Source organism: Megalops cyprinoides, chromosome 9 (genome assembly GCF_013368585.1).
Source record: "Megalops cyprinoides isolate fMegCyp1 chromosome 9, fMegCyp1.pri, whole genome shotgun sequence".
Classification (NCBI taxonomy): Eukaryota; Metazoa; Chordata; class Actinopteri; order Elopiformes; family Megalopidae; genus Megalops; species Megalops cyprinoides.
This window is the reverse complement of record NC_050591.1, coordinates 27,303,706-27,320,864: the sequence shown is the minus strand read 5'-3', so window position 1 is coordinate 27,320,864 and position 17,159 is coordinate 27,303,706. Positions and strand designations below refer to the sequence as shown.

Below are 17,159 nucleotides of genomic sequence, written 5' to 3'. Positions count from 1 at the left end.
CATGCTGACCGCTAGTTTCTGTTGCTTGATCAAGTGATTCCATTATAACAACCAGTGTAACAATCAATGAAACATTTTAAATTTCAATATTTCAGTTGTAAGTGTAAATCTGATGATGCACATATACAGAACTATTAATTTTGTCATTAAATCAGATCTTTTGCAAGTCATTTTAAGACGATTTTACTTAGTAATTGGAACTATTCAGAGCTGAAATATGCATATTTGCTTCACTAAATATAATTCACCTATGCGACTATGCAGTATATGAGTACATCTGAGTCCAGCTCAAGTTTGGAAGATCTGTAAAAAAAAATGGAGGCAAATGTGATATGTGATAGTAACTAATAGGTAACATGAAAAAGAATAATACAGAGCACAGTGACACAGTAATACTGATTAATTTCAACAAATGACAACTCACTCACCCACATATACTGTATGGAAAATGTACTACCATCATAGGCCCACCAAAAGCAGAGTTACATTTTACAAACGGTTTTATGTGGGCAACAGTGTAGCATAGTGGTAAGGAGCAGGGCTTGTAAGCGAAAGGTTGCTGGTTCCCCACTAGGGCTACTGCTATACACCTGGGCAAGGTAATTAACCCACAATTGCCTCAGTATAAATGGGTACCCAGCTCTATAAATGGGTAACATGTTAAAGTCGTAACCTCTGTAAGTCAATCTGGATAAGAGCATCTGCTAGATGACAATAATGTAATGACAAAAATGTAATGCTTTCCTTTGGTGATCACATTAGAACTTGATGAAACAGTAACACCAGTGTCAGCAAAAAAAAAAAAAAGTATGTGATTGTTTCACATGAAATCAAAATCTCTACTTATCAAGTACTGCATGGTACTTCTCAACACTTCTTAATATACAAGTCTTAGCATTTCTCCTTGCAGGGAGCTAATAAATGTACTCTGATGTTGAGTTTCTGCAGCATATCAGCTGTCACAGCTGTGCCGAGAGGAAGCTGACTTTCTCAGACCCACTGTAAAGGGTATCGTTACCATGGATACCATGAAAAATACTGCTGTTTCCCCAGAGTCTGTTAGAGAAATACCACATAATTTTCAGGGATTAGACCGGTTTTGCCTTCATATGTTGCTTGGAGCCAGCCAGGTTCCACTGAAGGATATACTGTGAGGAAAACAACATAACAGACTTCCTCAATAAAAAGTACAAGCAAAGATAATGAATTATAATTTCTCCATATAGGACAGCCCAATCCTAGGCAGGTCTCTGTCATACACAGACTGACATTTGTAAGGCTGAAAGAATGTTGCTGTAACCATTTCATTTGCATTTGGTTCTTCTTTAACTAAGAGTCCGTAACCAATACCAACAGCAAGTCATATTTTAACCTTAAAATAAGCCACTGTCTGCATTTGCTGTTATCTGCTCTTGTCGATGACTCTATAAAATGTCTCAGATTCACAATCTCAGTAATAATTCTTCAATCAAGTACATAGCAAAGAGAGGCTGTTCCCTTCACAGTAAGAAACCTGTAATGACAGGTCAGATATTTAACCATGCATTTCAGTCACTTAATGGGCATTCAAATCACACTGAATCACTGAAGATATAACTTGAGGTTTACATAACTAGCATCGGATTTTGTGGAAACTCCTAATGGCAGCAGTCCAAAAACAACAGCAACAACTAACAAATATACTTAGCACTGTAATATAAAACGGCTAGTTATTCACTACCGTTGCTGTTAAGTCTACGGTCTCTTACTCAAAGTCTGGGTTTGACGAAAACAGGAGGCAGAAGTTCCAGGCAGTAAGTTATAGTGACCTGGCAGCCTGTGCTAAAAATACAACACACATAAATCCTTAATTCATCTTGATGAAATGTGTAGGAGGTGTATAAAGCTACTTTGTGTCCTTTGTGTTTTGCTGCAATACAGGATTACAGACTTCTCAGCCTGCAACATTTTTTACAGTCTGTGTTTTATTGCACATTCAAAATCAACGGAAGATTTCATACTGTTTTCTTACTGTGTGTCTACATATAATGCATTCAACATTCAGATTTCACACGGTAAGTGTGTTGTTGCTTGTAATAAACTTAGGGCTAATTGACGTCTCTACTGTTGGTTATGGTGACTTACCATTTGAGAAGAGAGCTCCCTGGGGGAAACTGAGTTCATGGCTGTGTTCTGCCTTGCAGGAGTACATTGCCTTAGCATCTCTATAAGGTCACAGGAGAAGAATGCAGTTAGAGGCCTTTAATATGCAGGTATCAGAGGGTCTTTGGTAAGAAAGGGATTAACAACAGTCCTGTTTAAGCTACAACCCCCTGCCTGCAATTAATGAAAATAACTTTATAAACTCAACATAGCTCTAAGGTTTCATTGTGTAAGGGTAAGGTTTCGTTATGGGTTTTTTCCCCTATGCATCACTTCACAATCTATTAAACGCAAGTCATTTATAACATCTTACCAATGCGGTTGAAACCATGAGAGGAAGCATGCTGATTACATTTCACAGTTGACTGATATTTTGGAACTCTGCTAAAGGCTAATTCATTTGACAAGCAATGATTTTAGAAGAAGTTTTAGAAGGAATAAGTGATTTTTGATATTTAAAAAAATCACATCAGCAACAGTTCAGTAACAAAAGCAATATTAAGCCAACCAGGGCACATTTACAATGATATAAAAATTAATACAACAGAAAAATCAATATGTTACCTTCCAACAGAAGCTGGCTGCAAAGCTGCAGGGTTTTCAAAGAGCATGGCTCTTGCAGCAACCCTAAAGATAAAATCACAGATGATCATAACAGAGAGATGACTGACCCATTTCGTTTATGACAACTGTGAAGTAAATGTGTTATTTTTATATTAATGCCAAAGAAATATACTTTACTCAGAAATCAGCCAACAGTGACACATATTTATTTTGTATTATGTTAGACAACAGTGCTCCAAAAGAATACAAAATGGTATTATACACTGTAATACAAATGATGTATTTATATGTTCATGTGGAGTCTTGTGCCTGGTAAGAATGCAGGTTTCAGTTTAAACATCCACTTGCCATTTGGTTATTAATTCTCTACTGTCACAACCAAAGCAGGACATGGTGTGAAATTAGGATGGCTCATAGCCAGGAATCAAAGCCACAAAAACCCAGACCTCAGTATGACCTGCTTAGGTGATACTGAAGCAACCAACTTCCACCAGGGCCCTGTGCACCAAACAACCTGGCTGTGACTGTAGAGTACTGAGGTCTAACCATGACAACACTTTGACAACAACTTTGAGTGCAATGCAAGCATTTCTGATTTTTTTTAATGTCAACGCATTATCAGATAATGTGACTGACTACTGGATACATGGCCTGTTCTTGTTGTTGAACTCGAAATAAACTTACAACCCGTTTAAATTGATTACTTGGAGTTAAGGGCAAAACAGCACTGAGGCTAGATTGAATGCTCCCCTGAGACTGGTTTCCACATGGTGGACGGTATGAGAATCCACAAATAGCGCCCCCTTTCATGACAAGTGGAACAATGTATTTGTCCCATGAGTAGCAGCAACAGAAGGACTACTGGGTCATGACAACCCCATCAGCAGTGGGAAACTAATCATACTTCCCTCCTGTATATGGGAAACGCAATAATTCTCCTCTTGCATTCCAGGCTGATATTGGACACAGAGCCAACCTCCCACCTTGGAGAGAACAATCTTTTCACATGGACTGAAATAACACTGTATTCTTATAGTCTGTTTAACAACTTTGTTCCACTACACACTCACCTCAGGAGGTCAGTGCTGATCAAACTATATTTCCATATGAACTTTTATCAGGGACTTTTATCATTGCTACAGATGCTACATTATGTGAGAGGCTGACAGTAGGAGTCTGAGTTCCAAACAAGAAACACACACCATAATCAAAAGGAAATTGTTTGGCAAGGAAACTAATTTTTAATGAAATTTGCAAGGTTGGTTTAAGAAGACAGGCTGAGAGGTACCCTTACACTGAGCCAGGCCTCTGATAACCGTTGCTGGCTGAGGCGTCTGTCTTGCGGCGGGGAGTCCGTTTAGGTGGGAGATCTGGGTGTGCAGAAGGCTTTGGACAGTCCCGCTGGACCTGCGATACCAGACTTTGGACAGAACTACTGCAGCTCTGTTGGCCTAGAGTGAGAGAAAGGCCTCATTAATCATAGCTTCAATAAATTCTATCACATCCTCTTCTAAACCACTAACCAAGACACATATTCCCAAGCTCTTCCCAAGCTTGGTCGACTCTGTGATCTTCAGATCTTTTTGACAAAACGATCACACCAGCAACAGAAGAGCAGGGTTGGAAAACAACAGGGTTGGAACAGTGTGATCAAAGACTTTGTTTTTAATTAAGCACATCATCAGGACAGTCTTTGTAGCTAAAGATCTCATTACTCCAAGTACATGCATCTCAGCCTGGCCAATCCCCACTGGCATCACCTACAAACAGTATGTCTGACATTATTCCATTTGTACACTGGAGACAGATGAAGAGCAGACTGAGAGAGAGTCCACCTTCAGAGATGTGCAGTGATCTGAGGGATGGGGAGACTGAGCACTTCATCGCTGCAGGTTCCTGCTCCGTCAGGGCGCGCAGTGATTTTGTGGGCCTGGGCGAGGGCTTGCTGGGCACGCTGACGGAGGACAGGCTCCGCGTGTCCTCGGACTCCCCGTCTGTCCTGGCCGCGTCCTCCTTGGAGCTGGAGTCTGGGCTGGTGGTGCAGGTGGGGCTCTTCAGCCCGTTGGAGGAGGCCTGCGAGGGTGTCCACCGCATGCTGTCGGTGGACTGACCTTGGGTTTGTGATGGGGAGCCTGTCTTGGAGGAGCTGTTCTGCTCGGAGGAATGCGAGGACAGGGACTCGATGCTACCTGTGGGAGTGCTGACTGGACTGCTGCTGAAAGTGTCACCTGAGGAGAGGGCAGGGGAAGGTAGGCCGTGAGAGGGGGAGCCATAAAGACCCAGAGTGTAACTGTCAACTCAAAATGCTCAATGAAAACAGAGGGCGTGGTCGACCCGCTGAGGAGACCCTACGTTTGGAAAGGAGCTGCCCTGCAACTCACTGTCTGCATCAGCAAGGCACAACGTTGGGGTGTAGAGACTTCTGGGCTTCCGTGAACCCGTGGACAAACAGATGGCCCTACTTCTGCGGGAGCTGGAGCGAGACTGGGGCTGGGGCACGGGCACATTGGGATCAGGGGCCTGCTGGAAAATCTGTGAAATACAATCAGGCACCTGTTAGGTCACCTAAATGGCTTATTCTCACAAGACTCAAATAGAAAAAAGGTGGTTATTATCTGGTACAATTAAATAACACACTAACATTCCAAAGAGTAAGACCAATGCAATAGATAATGTGACCCTCTCAGACAGCAACAAAAGGGTAAACAACACAACAACAAAAATAAAAAATCACAGACAAAGGTAAAAGTAACCCTCAACCAATAATTGTGTTCTTAGCGCCACCTGTCGTCTACTGGAAGTATATACAGAAAAGTGTGAAATAACTAAATAAATCACAGATAATTTACAATCTACACAGTTTTAAGCGTCAACTCCAGATTCAAAAGATGAAGAGAATTCTAAAGTTCATCAGTACTGAGATATCAGTTTAAATATTAATTTGTAGTTTTTAATCAGGTCTGCTGAAGAAGAGATATTAACATTGAGAGTGCAGTGTCTATGAGTTTCTGCAAGATAACACTATAGATACACTATACCGGAACCGTCCATGTCTTTTGCAGTGCAGATATGACCAGGTGAAATGACAGTTCAATGCCACTTGCCTTCTCAAAGTTCTCGATCAGAATTTCCACCACGATGTTCTGGAATTTGATGTTCATCATGGCTGCCACCGTCTCCTCCTGCGAGCGCATCAGCGTGGGGCCGAAGATCACCCCCAGGTTGGACACAGTCATCATGTTGGTCTGGCTATGAGTGGACACCCTACGGATGAGGACAGCAGTGTGTCATGCTGTGACATCCAGCTTAAGAAAATTGCATTGCAGAAAACTGTACTTTAAAAAAAATGGAACATTGATTACAGTTAAAGCTGAATATCTTCCTACATACTGGGGATAATATTCTTGTGAAGATTTTTTGTTTTTGAAAGACTTCAAATTTGGAATTAAAGTCAATCAACAAAAGTTTTTAGTCCTGTATTCCACAGGTCAGTTATGGGATAGATACAACCTAGGGATGTCCTGTGGTGTCACAAGGGCTTAGCTAAAATATTAATGGAAATGCATGAACAAAGGACAAAAAATCTGACAAAAAATCATTTTCTCATTGTCACTCAAATGTGACACTGGTGACTCTCATCTCCTTCCTCCCTGCTCAGTCATTATGGTGACTGGATGAGTAACAGTTGTACTGCTCTTTGTTGGAGAGGCCTTACGTGACCAGGTGTTTGATCAGAATCTCCAGCATTTCTCTGTTCTTGTCTGGCAGCTTGTGGACCAAGGAGTGGACAGAGCAGACCCTGTAGTTCTGATCATCTGACTCTGCAAAGTCAAGCAACACACAGAGGTCTGTGACCACACAGTTACAGCATCTTATGCATACCGTGTATCAATTCCTTGCATCAAATGGGTATCTAGATGGCTTCCATAGTGATCTGTTCTGATGGTTTCAACTGACATACTTTACTGTTTGTCTGAGCTAGGAAAGAAGAAATAAGAACTCGGAAGCTCCTATGATTAAAAATATTCTGCAGCTCTCTGGCTTCCAAACATCTGGAGAAAAAGGGGGACATAATGACATACTTGAGATCCCCTCAGAACTTACTGACAGCCATGATGAAGTCTTTGTGGAGCTTGTACGTCATGAGTGGTTCCGAGAGACATCTGGCACAAAAAAAGCAAACACATGGCAGGAGGAATGTGGGAGAAGATATTTCACCACTTTCCGACATGCTCTTTTAATTTAATAGACACTGCATCTTGTGAGTCACCACTGTGATTGGATGACATAACCCAAGTTGCTTAGAGACGCTGAAGGCATACTGTGTTGCCTCATAACCTCATAACATGACTATAATAGAGGTTGGTGGGGCAGACTGACCTGAGGTAATTCTTCAGGCCACTAGTGATGGTCTTGTTGTCCCAGACTTCTGGGTCCAGGTCCATGTCAGAGGAAGCTTTGGCTGCAGGAGGTCACATATTTTATGGCATGACGCACTGGACAAGAATCACACTCGCTTACTTTGTGTGACCTGGTTTCACATGCTTGCTAGCTGGGTCACATAGACAAGCCACGCTTCAATGCCTAACTAACCTTAGCTAAACCATTTTAAAGGAGAAGACCAAGCAAATGCCGCAGGACTTACCAAACATGGAAGTCATCAGCTTCTGCACTTTAGAATTAACCCCTCCTATCCTGTACAGTCCCATGGTGTCAATTCCTGAGCATGAGACACAATGAAATCGAAGGATCGCACACTTCAATCTCGTCCAGCTTCTACTTACTCTTCTAGAATTCCAAAGCTTATAACTGAGTACCTGGAGTGGTCCTCTGAAATATCATCAGTACTTTAACTTATGCTGTAATTATCATTACAGCTGGGCAGCAAAAGTAATTTTACTTGTTATAAAAAACACAAGTGTGTCTGAGAATGTGCTCTTAGGGAGAGCATTCATCTGTACATACTCTATCCATTACACAACATGTGAATAATGATTAAGCCCTTTGTCTAAAGTGTTAATCTTTAGATAACAGTTAAAAAATGCCCTCTGGTAGAGACAGTGTTAAAGGGCTGGTTTGTAAATGTTTGGTTCACCATGCACGTTCACTGTGTTGCATTTTAGCCTATAGTCTATATAAATGTAAAACAGCAATCAACTGTTTAAATAATAATACTAATGGCATTGACGGTATGGTCAGTAAAGGATTTTCTCCACTGACACATTCAAGGACCATTTTTAAAAACAGTTGGTGGTAAAATGGCTTACCTCTCATCTCCACCAAGTCGATACACTTCTTCACAAAATTAAAGCCGGCCTCATTCAGAAAGGCTGTGAAACACAGTGGCACATCAACTACTCACACTAGGTCTCACGCGGGGACAACAGTACAGATCAGCTCAGTCCGCAATACGGCAGACTGATTCCAGCATTCCATTACTTTAATGTAAAGAGAATACTATTTTGTTCTGTCATCCACCTGTCATGTAGACTTGGTGCATGGAGGGAGGCTACTGTATGCTGTGAAACACCATTGTTCAGTTCATAGCTTAACCTGACTGTGAAAGACCTTAAAAGTTATGCTAATCACCACCAATCAAATACATCTACTTAATAGCCTGTAACGGTATATTATGTAAGTACATATATATATAAAAAAAAAAACACTTACTTTCATCTTTCTTGCTCAGAATCGCTGGGAGGGTATATATCTACAAAAGCACACCAAAAACAAGCTTTATAATGCACAATAAAATATACACAATTCAAACAGAAGAGGGCGCCAAATAAACTAAAATCAGCATGATAAAATAAGCCTCTCTGATCATACTGTTTCATCCCAGCTTGAACTGCAAAAAAATCAATGTGTGATACTCCTAAGACCCCAGGAGTGTGAACATCATGGAGAAAACATGCTTACTGGCTCCTTTCCATCCATGGCCTCCAGCCACAGCCTTCTGTTAGACTCAGACAGCGCTTGGAGCGTGACGATGCCATGCCTGATAAAAAGACAGGGGGGACCAGATGCTTACAGGACCTATGGAACATGTAGAACCTCGGTACCATTATTCCGCAAGTTGATACATCGTCACTGTGCTGATATTTTTCAAAACATAACTACTTCATTTATCTGGGCTGCAGTGCATCTATAGGTCATCAAGTTATCTTAGTTTAAATGACTCAATTGTGCCATGGGTGACAACTAGCAATGATCAATCCCCTTCCCCAGCATGCATTTTTTTTTCCCCACTTTTGAGATGAGTAGAAACACCAGTGCTGATGTGCTAGTTCACTCCTTCATTCACTATGTGAGAGGGACAGTAAACCGTGGATGCCACAGTGGGGCGGTGCCTCATGGACCCCCTGCCCAAATTAACATTGAACAGGACCATTAGTGGCAACACAGAACTGATGGATGCCTGTTCTTAACAGAGCTCCTTCCACCCACCAAGTGAATTGTGCAGTGCATTAAAAAAGATCACAACCTCTTGCTTTGACAATTGTGTATCCTGACAAGGTAAATAAGTGAAGTATGAGAAAAAAACCAGCATGCCCTAAAGAAGTTGTGGCCTGTTTTTGAGTCATTGAGGCTATACATGCCCTGAATTCCACAGCATACCTTTTCCATAAATATTTAATCATATTTTTCTGCAAAATTATACATTTCCAATGAGGTACAATATATTTTCAGGAATTATATATTGCATTTACAGACTTAATAGCACGTGTCCATACAGCTATCGGAAATACAGTTAGTCATACATGTATGTAGGTTGCAGGAATAGCATAGTCAGGGAGAGCTGTGGCATTTTCTTTATTGACAACACTTTAATTATACTGTTCCTGAGTGGATTAGTTAGTGCTGCTCCAGCTGACAGGCACTTATAGTAGATGGTGTAATTATCACTGGTTGAAATGAAGCGCAGCCAACGCTTGCTACTAAGCAGAGGAAAGACTTTCTTTGATGTGACAAAAATTAATGGATAGAGGTACAAGTGCAATTGTCTAGAGCTCAGACTGAATCGAGATGGGAGTTAGTGCAAGCACCTTTGAGCAGCAACTCTGAGTTTGATGGGTTTTCCATCATGCAAGCTTCACGCTCCTGCTCAACTGCTCTAAGAATTGGTGACTTCAGCTCTAGGGTACATGACAACATAATATGATTTGTTGTACAACTCGCTGAACCCTCTGCAATACAGCATGATACCACACAAAATTTGTGTGTCTTTACAGTAATCCCTTGTTATTCACAGCTCTGGGATAAATGATATCTTGAGCACTCTTCCTATTCCTCCAACTGCAGTGCAGTGCAGCACGTCATTTGCAGAACTTAATTTCTGCATTCATTTAATATATTGCTGTATCATAAGTAAAAGAAATTTCAATGAAACGAATTCATTATTCAGAGATTTTGTGTTTGTGGCAATTTACAGAATTTACCACAAGCAAATAAGGGATTACTGCGCAAGTATGAACAGTGAGATAGAACAATTTATTCCACTGCTCATTTATGTGAAGGTAATGGCCTAAGGGCTGTAAACTGTGAAATGTATGTCTTCATAGCGGTCTTTTCCATAATTTTGTTGTTTAAAATAGCTCAAACCTTAGCACAACCGAGTGCTAGTCTAGCGGCCACTGTGATCTTTCAAAACAGAGCTGAGGACTTCAGATTTCATTTAAACTTTATTCCAAATTACTTGCTAGCATTCTCAAAGCTAACATTACTATAATTGTGAGTGCGTGGAAATTATTACAGAAATTTTATTTTCACATTACATGCATCATTCAAAACTGATCAAATAAGGCATGATTTAGTGGAGATGGATGAATGAAGTTTAACAGTGCACATGCAAAACCATGCAACTGCACTATAAAAGACTTAATGCTGGTAACATACCGGACTTTACAGAAAAACTGAAGTGGTCTGAAAAGACTTCCATGATTTCTACATTAACACGAAAAACAGAGAGAGGGGAAGTGGGTACACACAGAAGAACAGACTCACTACTTTTAAGGGCCACTCACATGTCAACACGAGAGAGTCACTGAGGTCATGCAGCATTCAAAAGAAGTGAAAACATTTAAGAATGATAACAAATATCATCAAAGGGGACACTTTAACTGAGTTGATATGGCAGAAAATCATCACAGAGAGAGCGTTGTGACGTTGATTAATTTGACAAATAATTCTGTTTCGTAATTAAATATTAACTAAAATCATTTAGGTTTAGTACCTTGCTCACGGTTACAACAGCATCTTGCCCCATTCACAATCTCAAACTACAATCTACTGGATACAATCCCTGTTCCCTAACCACCACACAGTATTAAGGTATACTGCATGAAAATTAATTGACAAATTCTCACATCAACAGCCAAATTAAATATCTGTAGTTAATATTTTTTACTGGAGAAACTGAGGCACAGTACCTTAAGGCTACAACCACAGAGTGCCAATTGGGATTGGTGCCAGAATCACAGTAATAGGCCCGTTACATCATTTAGATATATTAGAATATTTAACTAAAAATTCTGGTCATACAGGGAACATGCATCAATTAAAAAATATGTAGATCAATTCATTATTATCTCTAGTATTTACTCACTTTCAAAAACAATTATATGTTTAGTAATTCTATTAAAACCCTCTAAAATTCCTGAATTGAAGCCCTGCTCCATCTTCAGACTGCTTTGCCTTTGGCTACCTTTATACTGTTGCTCCTGTATCCAGCTTGCTGCAGTGTTGACCAATCCCTGCTTCATTCACTGCACATATGACCCTGGGCCAGATTCAGTCTTGCTTCAACATTTGTCCTTTGCTTTGAGTAACAAATTTAAGCAAGTGTTGTATTTTCATATCCTATACAGAATTTTTCAGCAATTAATTTATTTCACCCAGTTCATGACAAGATATTAGTGGCTAACAAAGGCACCATCACATGAAGCTGTAATTCAAAGTTAACAAGTGCTTTGCTATTAGATTGGATCTGGCTCCATGTCTAAAGTATGTGCCAGAATATAGAAATTTAGAAGAATATAAATCAGCAGAGTAAACACAGACCTCTCCACCACCTCGATGTCAAAACAGAAGCGCTTATCAATGGAGTCTGTCTTCCTCCGCACACAGGACTTGAGCTTGAACATCTCTGGGGGACTGGTGACCAGCCCGTTCTTTTGAAACAAACAAACAAAAATAAAAAAAAACCTTAGGATGGAAAAGTTCCATGTTTGTCTGGGACATACATAACCATTAATGCAAACTTACTGATGATTATATACAACAAACAGCAACATGAATGACATCTGTAAGATCCACAGTTTTGAGAGCAGCAATTTCTTGCAATTTTAAGTGCCCTGGACACCGAGATATCTTCATACAATCACAAAGGTATGTTCTAAGTGGGAGAAAATATATGCATGTTAAGTTATTATTTGCCATTCCAAAACCACACCACAGTGTACCTGTTTGCCACCTGACTTATTTTCTGTATTGCTCATGGTGAATGTCTTGCTCCCTTTGTCGAACGTGCAGTAGTGTCGGACCCATGTGCATCCCAGGGGCCCTGGAAAAAGTGAATCACGATGTACGACACATCAATGCAAACCGGGCTATTTCCTGGAACACTGGGTTCTGGGACAACTTTCAAAAAGTTTGAATCCACAATTAAGGCAGATAACCAGTGCTTATCTACAGAGATGTAAGACTTGTTCCAGGAGCTGCCAGACACTGGCTTTTCTTGATCCTGTTGGAGAGAATTTTATCTAGTGCTGAACACAATCCAAGTGAAGCCAGTCAGTGCTCAGTGTTAGCTGTGTAAGACAGTGTCTTAGATCGGCTGGCATTCTCCGCAGTGAGAAATTGCAAAGATATTACAGACAGACACTCTTACAGATAACGGTGGTGGTAACGAATCCCATGAAGATGTTTACAAGGGGAAATCTATCCTCCTGGGGACAGGGAGACTTACGCTTTTCCTGGACGTACAGAAAGCCCTCCATGGTCCACTGCCCTGGGGGTTTGTAGTCCTGGTCCGCAGACCTTATCCTCTTCATCAGCTTCTCCACTTCCTGCTTGGTGGTCTCAAAGTTGTTCCTTGTCTTCAGTGGGCAAACATAAATGAAACAGCATTACATTACATTACATTCATCTAGCACATGCTGTTATCCAGAGCGACTTCCAGCACAAAAGAACAGAAGTGTATCCACCACTGGTATAAATTAAATCAGCAGTGAGAAACTGACAAATAAGCACTAAAGCACAGATGAGCACACATTCTGGAGGAGGTATTCCTTAGTGAATGGCCATTGGTCTCACCCTAAATGAAACAGATAAGTGGTCCTGGTTTGCAGGGTCAGTTATACTACACAATCACTCCATGGCATGCATGCTATTTCACCATCATCAAAGTGGAGACCAAGCACATACTGCCAATGGTGACATTCTACGACTGAGAGCTTAAATGATCTTTATGCACAGGATTATGGAGCTCTATAAGCATCTATAGCAAGACAAAAAAAAATCAAAAAACATTATGTGATGCAGCAGCTTACTTCCCAAATACTGATTAAAGGTGGAAATGAGCTGGGTGAATTAATTTGATATCAGCAGAGGGTCAGCTATGTGTTTGTAGTGCATTTCAAAGAGAGACTACACATGAGATAAAGTGCTAGAAAAACTGAATGGTTTTACAGATGAGAATGCATTCTCATTTTACTAACATAAGGAAAAGATCTTGTCTCTGAGTGATATGGACACATTGATGGGCCTCAGTCAGAATGAAAGGACATCTACGGCTTCTATGTTTAACGTCAGGTACAGAATATCAGATTATGAATTCTGGCATGCTTCTCCTTGAAATGTTCCAAAGGTCTTATCACTTTAAGATAGAACCATTCCAATTTTAACATGAAAACAAAGAAGAGAAATTGAAAGATGCATCGCTCTTGGGACAGAGCAACAATTCACCAGCAGTCTGAACACCATTCTCTCCTCTGTCTCCTCTCAGACCATCAGCCCCCAGACCCCAGACAAGACTTACATTCTGCAGATTGAACTGCAGCTGTTGCTTGTAGGGCTCAAACTCCTGGGCCAGCTCATAGCCCTCATGGTAGAAGGTGAACAGGCCCTGAAGGAAGGCTAGCAACTGGGGAGAGCAGGAAATGCAGAACATAAATTAGACACTTTGAATGATTGGTTGCCTTTAAGTGGGTTTAATGTTCCCGCATTGCTGGTGTCTGCGCACACCTTTAGAAATAATGTTCCCTAATGAAACAAAGCATGCCCTGTTGGATTGTCTAGGCAGCCACTTTCCTTGTGTTAGCTCCATGGGATGGTACAGGCAAGGCAGGTGCTTTCACAGTCTCACTTAAGAGACAGGTGCCAGGCCTGATAGCACATCAGCTGACAACTGTGCTCTGAACTAAGATAATGTTTGCACAAAGGATGAGCAGACAAATGCAGTGAGTGAGTCACCTGCTCAGCCAGCACACAATGGTGCCTTTCTCATTGAAATTCAGGGTTTAATGACTAACAGGACTAAATGATTGACAGGCCCATTGGCCTTGAGGTACAGCCCATAGCACAAAGCACTTGCATTTGTATGGCTGTTAACTGCCCACCTAAACTGTCTAACAACAAACAAGTGTGAAAGAAACCTAAAGGTGTATTTGATGATCCTACTGCTGCAACCCACATTCAATGCAGTCATTGATAGCTTTTTGCAAGAGGCTGTTCGATCTTGCTTTTATCAAGCTAGACCTGTCTGCATGCATTACTGTACTTATCTGCACCAACAAATATCAGTAGCTGTGTCATTGCAGTCAAAACAGCACAAGTACACAGACGCTCTTGGACTGGCTGTCACCTTGCTTTCCCAGCTGAGCTCACCATAAGCAATAAAGCCACAACTTCAGTTTGTTCATGACTGGTTGCTAAATTAATGTATAAGCAAAGCAAAGCTCCTTCCTGAAACTCACCAGAGTTACATATAACTTGCACTCAATGAGACAGGACTGGGCCACAGCTGGTAAGAGAGCCAATAGCTTAGTTGCCCTATTACTGTTTACTTGCAGAAGCATGATTTGTTCAATGTTGAATCAACAAAAGGAGGCTCTCTGTTCTCTGTTGATCTAAATGAACACTATGTATTTGCCAAGTCCACAAATCTCTCATCATCAGCTTATAATTCTAAGGTGTAAAAAGTATAGCTGTTAGTAAGTCTTTCCATAGCGGGGAAACTAAAACTGCCAACAGACTGCACCTGGAATGGGGAATTTGCACTGTAAATACTGATCTGTGATACTAATTACGGTGTTTGGAGTTCCAGCATGAATCATGGTAATAATGTCCTTTTTATTATTATTTCTGTGCGACTTTTGTCACATTCCTGAGCCAAACTCGTCTCCCCAACTTGCATTTGGCCATGTTCCGGCACATTCATCGCCAGCGGATGTAAACAAATGGGACGTCAACCTTTGAAAGGCACACTTAGCTCTCTTCTCACGCTCCCAGCCTCCTAATACCCAAGAACTTAATGTTTCCTGTAAACCTCTCCCACTTAAAAGAGGTTAGCACTCACGGCTGAAAGCCTTGTTCCTTTTAAAGGTTAAGAAGAGCCTTTGAATTGCATGTTGTATTTTCCCTTGTTTGCCAGTGACCACTCTCATTTTACTTTCCTTCATTCCTACATCTCCTATTCCAATAAAAGACACACTACACACTAAGCAGGTGAATACTTTAGATGTAGGTTCCAAATATTCAAAGCATACACACACACACACACACACACACACATACACACACAGATACACAGACACTCATACTTATAGATGGATACATGTGTATTTAATGCTGTGAAGTTATCTACAATAGTACAATATAACTTCCAGCAGGAAGTCAGCAGAATTATTCATCCGTACAAAACAATCATCAGATTCTTCACCCTGCCCTTCATACTCTAATCCGATTCTATTTATCATGTACATATGAGTTGTTAGATCTAATAGATCTTACTCCTACAGGAAATGATGGTTGCCATCATAGAAACAAGCTTTCCATGGCTGTGAACCCCAAACAGGGAGTGAGCGATTGGAGGATCATCACATCCCAATCAAAGTTTCAGGCTCATTGAACGCTTTCTTTTCTTCTCCTTCTCTAGGTTCAGTAGCTCAATGGAGACAGTTCAATGTGGAGCCTTTAGTACAACAGAGCGGTAGTGGCATGTTAGTGAGAGTTACATTTACATCACATTACATTTATTTGCTTAGCAGATACTCTTATCCATAGCGACTTACATAGGATTTCCATTTTTACAGCTGGATATTGTAAGGGAATTATGGGTTACATACCTTGCCCAATGGTACAACAGCAGTGGTCCAAGGGGAATCAAACCAGCATCCTATCAGTTATGAGCCCTGCTCCTTACCTCTACACCACACTGCTGTGGTTTGTTCTCACACATGGAAAAGTGTAGTACAGTTACTGAATACTTAGATCATTTTGATCTCAGCAAGCACTTTCTCTTCATCCCTCTTTGATTAAAACTCACATACAAGGCACGCGGGGACATAAACTCACCGGCTCGACAAATTCAAATTTCTTCTTCTCTTGAACTTCTTGTATTTTGAAGACATATTCAAGGGAGGCATCATAAAATACCTGCCTGTCTTTATTAATCTGTGCATCTGCCTGTGAAAAAAAAGGCATTCATTACGAGAGGAACAGTTAGTGAACGTGTTTTAGTTATGCCTGAATGAAATGCAATAACATAAACATGTAATAACATAAACTGCAAACTTGTGTTCCACCAGAGTTTCTGTGGAGCTAACGTAACTTACATGGAATGTATTGGTAGAACATTAGTGTATATAGCTGTAATACTGCTAAATGTCTGTGTAACTGTTACATTTTTCTTTGATTCTGAACAAAATAAAGTGTTTAAAGTGGAACAAAGTTTAATATACTATGTAAATACTGCATTCTTTCAAAAGGCAAATGCCACATTTAAGAGTGAACAGATTCTTTATATCTGAATTACCATTAGGTGAGGACTTATCATATTTTATTTCTAACAATATTTTACCTCTTGTAAGAAAGCTTCTTTCTTTTTAGATGATAAATTCAGGTGCTTCTCTAAAACAGAGTAATATTTCTCTGTTTCCTTGTCAAATTTCTTCTTTCCTTCCTGCAAAACATAACCAACCACAAGCATTTGTATGAGCAGTGGCATTTCCTGTGTAAACAGAAAGAGACACATTTTCACAGAGAGAATACATTATGCAAGGCATGGTACATACACACATCTATTTGCCTCACTGTGCGGTCTAGGTACTTTTATTCATAACCTAGTCTACTGAATCCCTTTGAAGCCCTATAACCCCACAGACAAAAAGCTTGCTTTTCTTCCTTCACTTTGAAAGGAGGAATTTGAGGAACAGTGATTTGACCATGGAGCC

General features: G+C 40.6%; 1 protein-coding gene across 2 annotated transcripts in view; it reads right to left on the bottom strand.

The window, feature by feature from the left end:
* Positions 1–684: 684 nt before the first annotated feature.
* Positions 685–17,159, bottom strand: part of LOC118783168 (rho GTPase-activating protein 42-like) — a 53,501-nt gene continuing 37,026 nt past the window's right edge. The window contains exons 5-25 of one of the 2 annotated variants that reach the window (XM_036536889.1): positions 16,787–16,888; positions 16,282–16,392; positions 13,745–13,849; positions 12,674–12,803; positions 12,168–12,268; positions 11,767–11,876; positions 10,603–10,650; positions 8,626–8,704; positions 8,377–8,416; positions 7,974–8,036; positions 7,352–7,426; positions 7,087–7,168; positions 6,811–6,869; positions 6,422–6,527; positions 5,811–5,970; positions 5,088–5,238; positions 4,542–4,934; positions 4,001–4,157; positions 2,707–2,769; positions 2,125–2,204; positions 685–1,148 (exon numbers count right to left, since the gene is read on the bottom strand). In XM_036536889.1, the coding sequence (XP_036392782.1) occupies positions 1,060–1,148; positions 2,125–2,204; positions 2,707–2,769; positions 4,001–4,157; positions 4,542–4,934; positions 5,088–5,238; positions 5,811–5,970; positions 6,422–6,527; positions 6,811–6,869; positions 7,087–7,168; positions 7,352–7,426; positions 7,974–8,036; positions 8,377–8,416; positions 8,626–8,704; positions 10,603–10,650; positions 11,767–11,876; positions 12,168–12,268; positions 12,674–12,803; positions 13,745–13,849; positions 16,282–16,392; positions 16,787–16,888 (2,304 nt within the window). In that variant the 3' untranslated portion in view covers positions 685–1,059. The remainder of the gene's footprint in view (positions 1,149–2,124; positions 2,205–2,706; positions 2,770–4,000; positions 4,158–4,541; positions 4,935–5,087; positions 5,239–5,810; positions 5,971–6,421; positions 6,528–6,810; positions 6,870–7,086; positions 7,169–7,351; positions 7,427–7,973; positions 8,037–8,376; positions 8,417–8,625; positions 8,705–10,602; positions 10,651–11,766; positions 11,877–12,167; positions 12,269–12,673; positions 12,804–13,744; positions 13,850–16,281; positions 16,393–16,786; positions 16,889–17,159) is intronic. The other variant, XM_036536890.1, reaches the window with a different exon arrangement.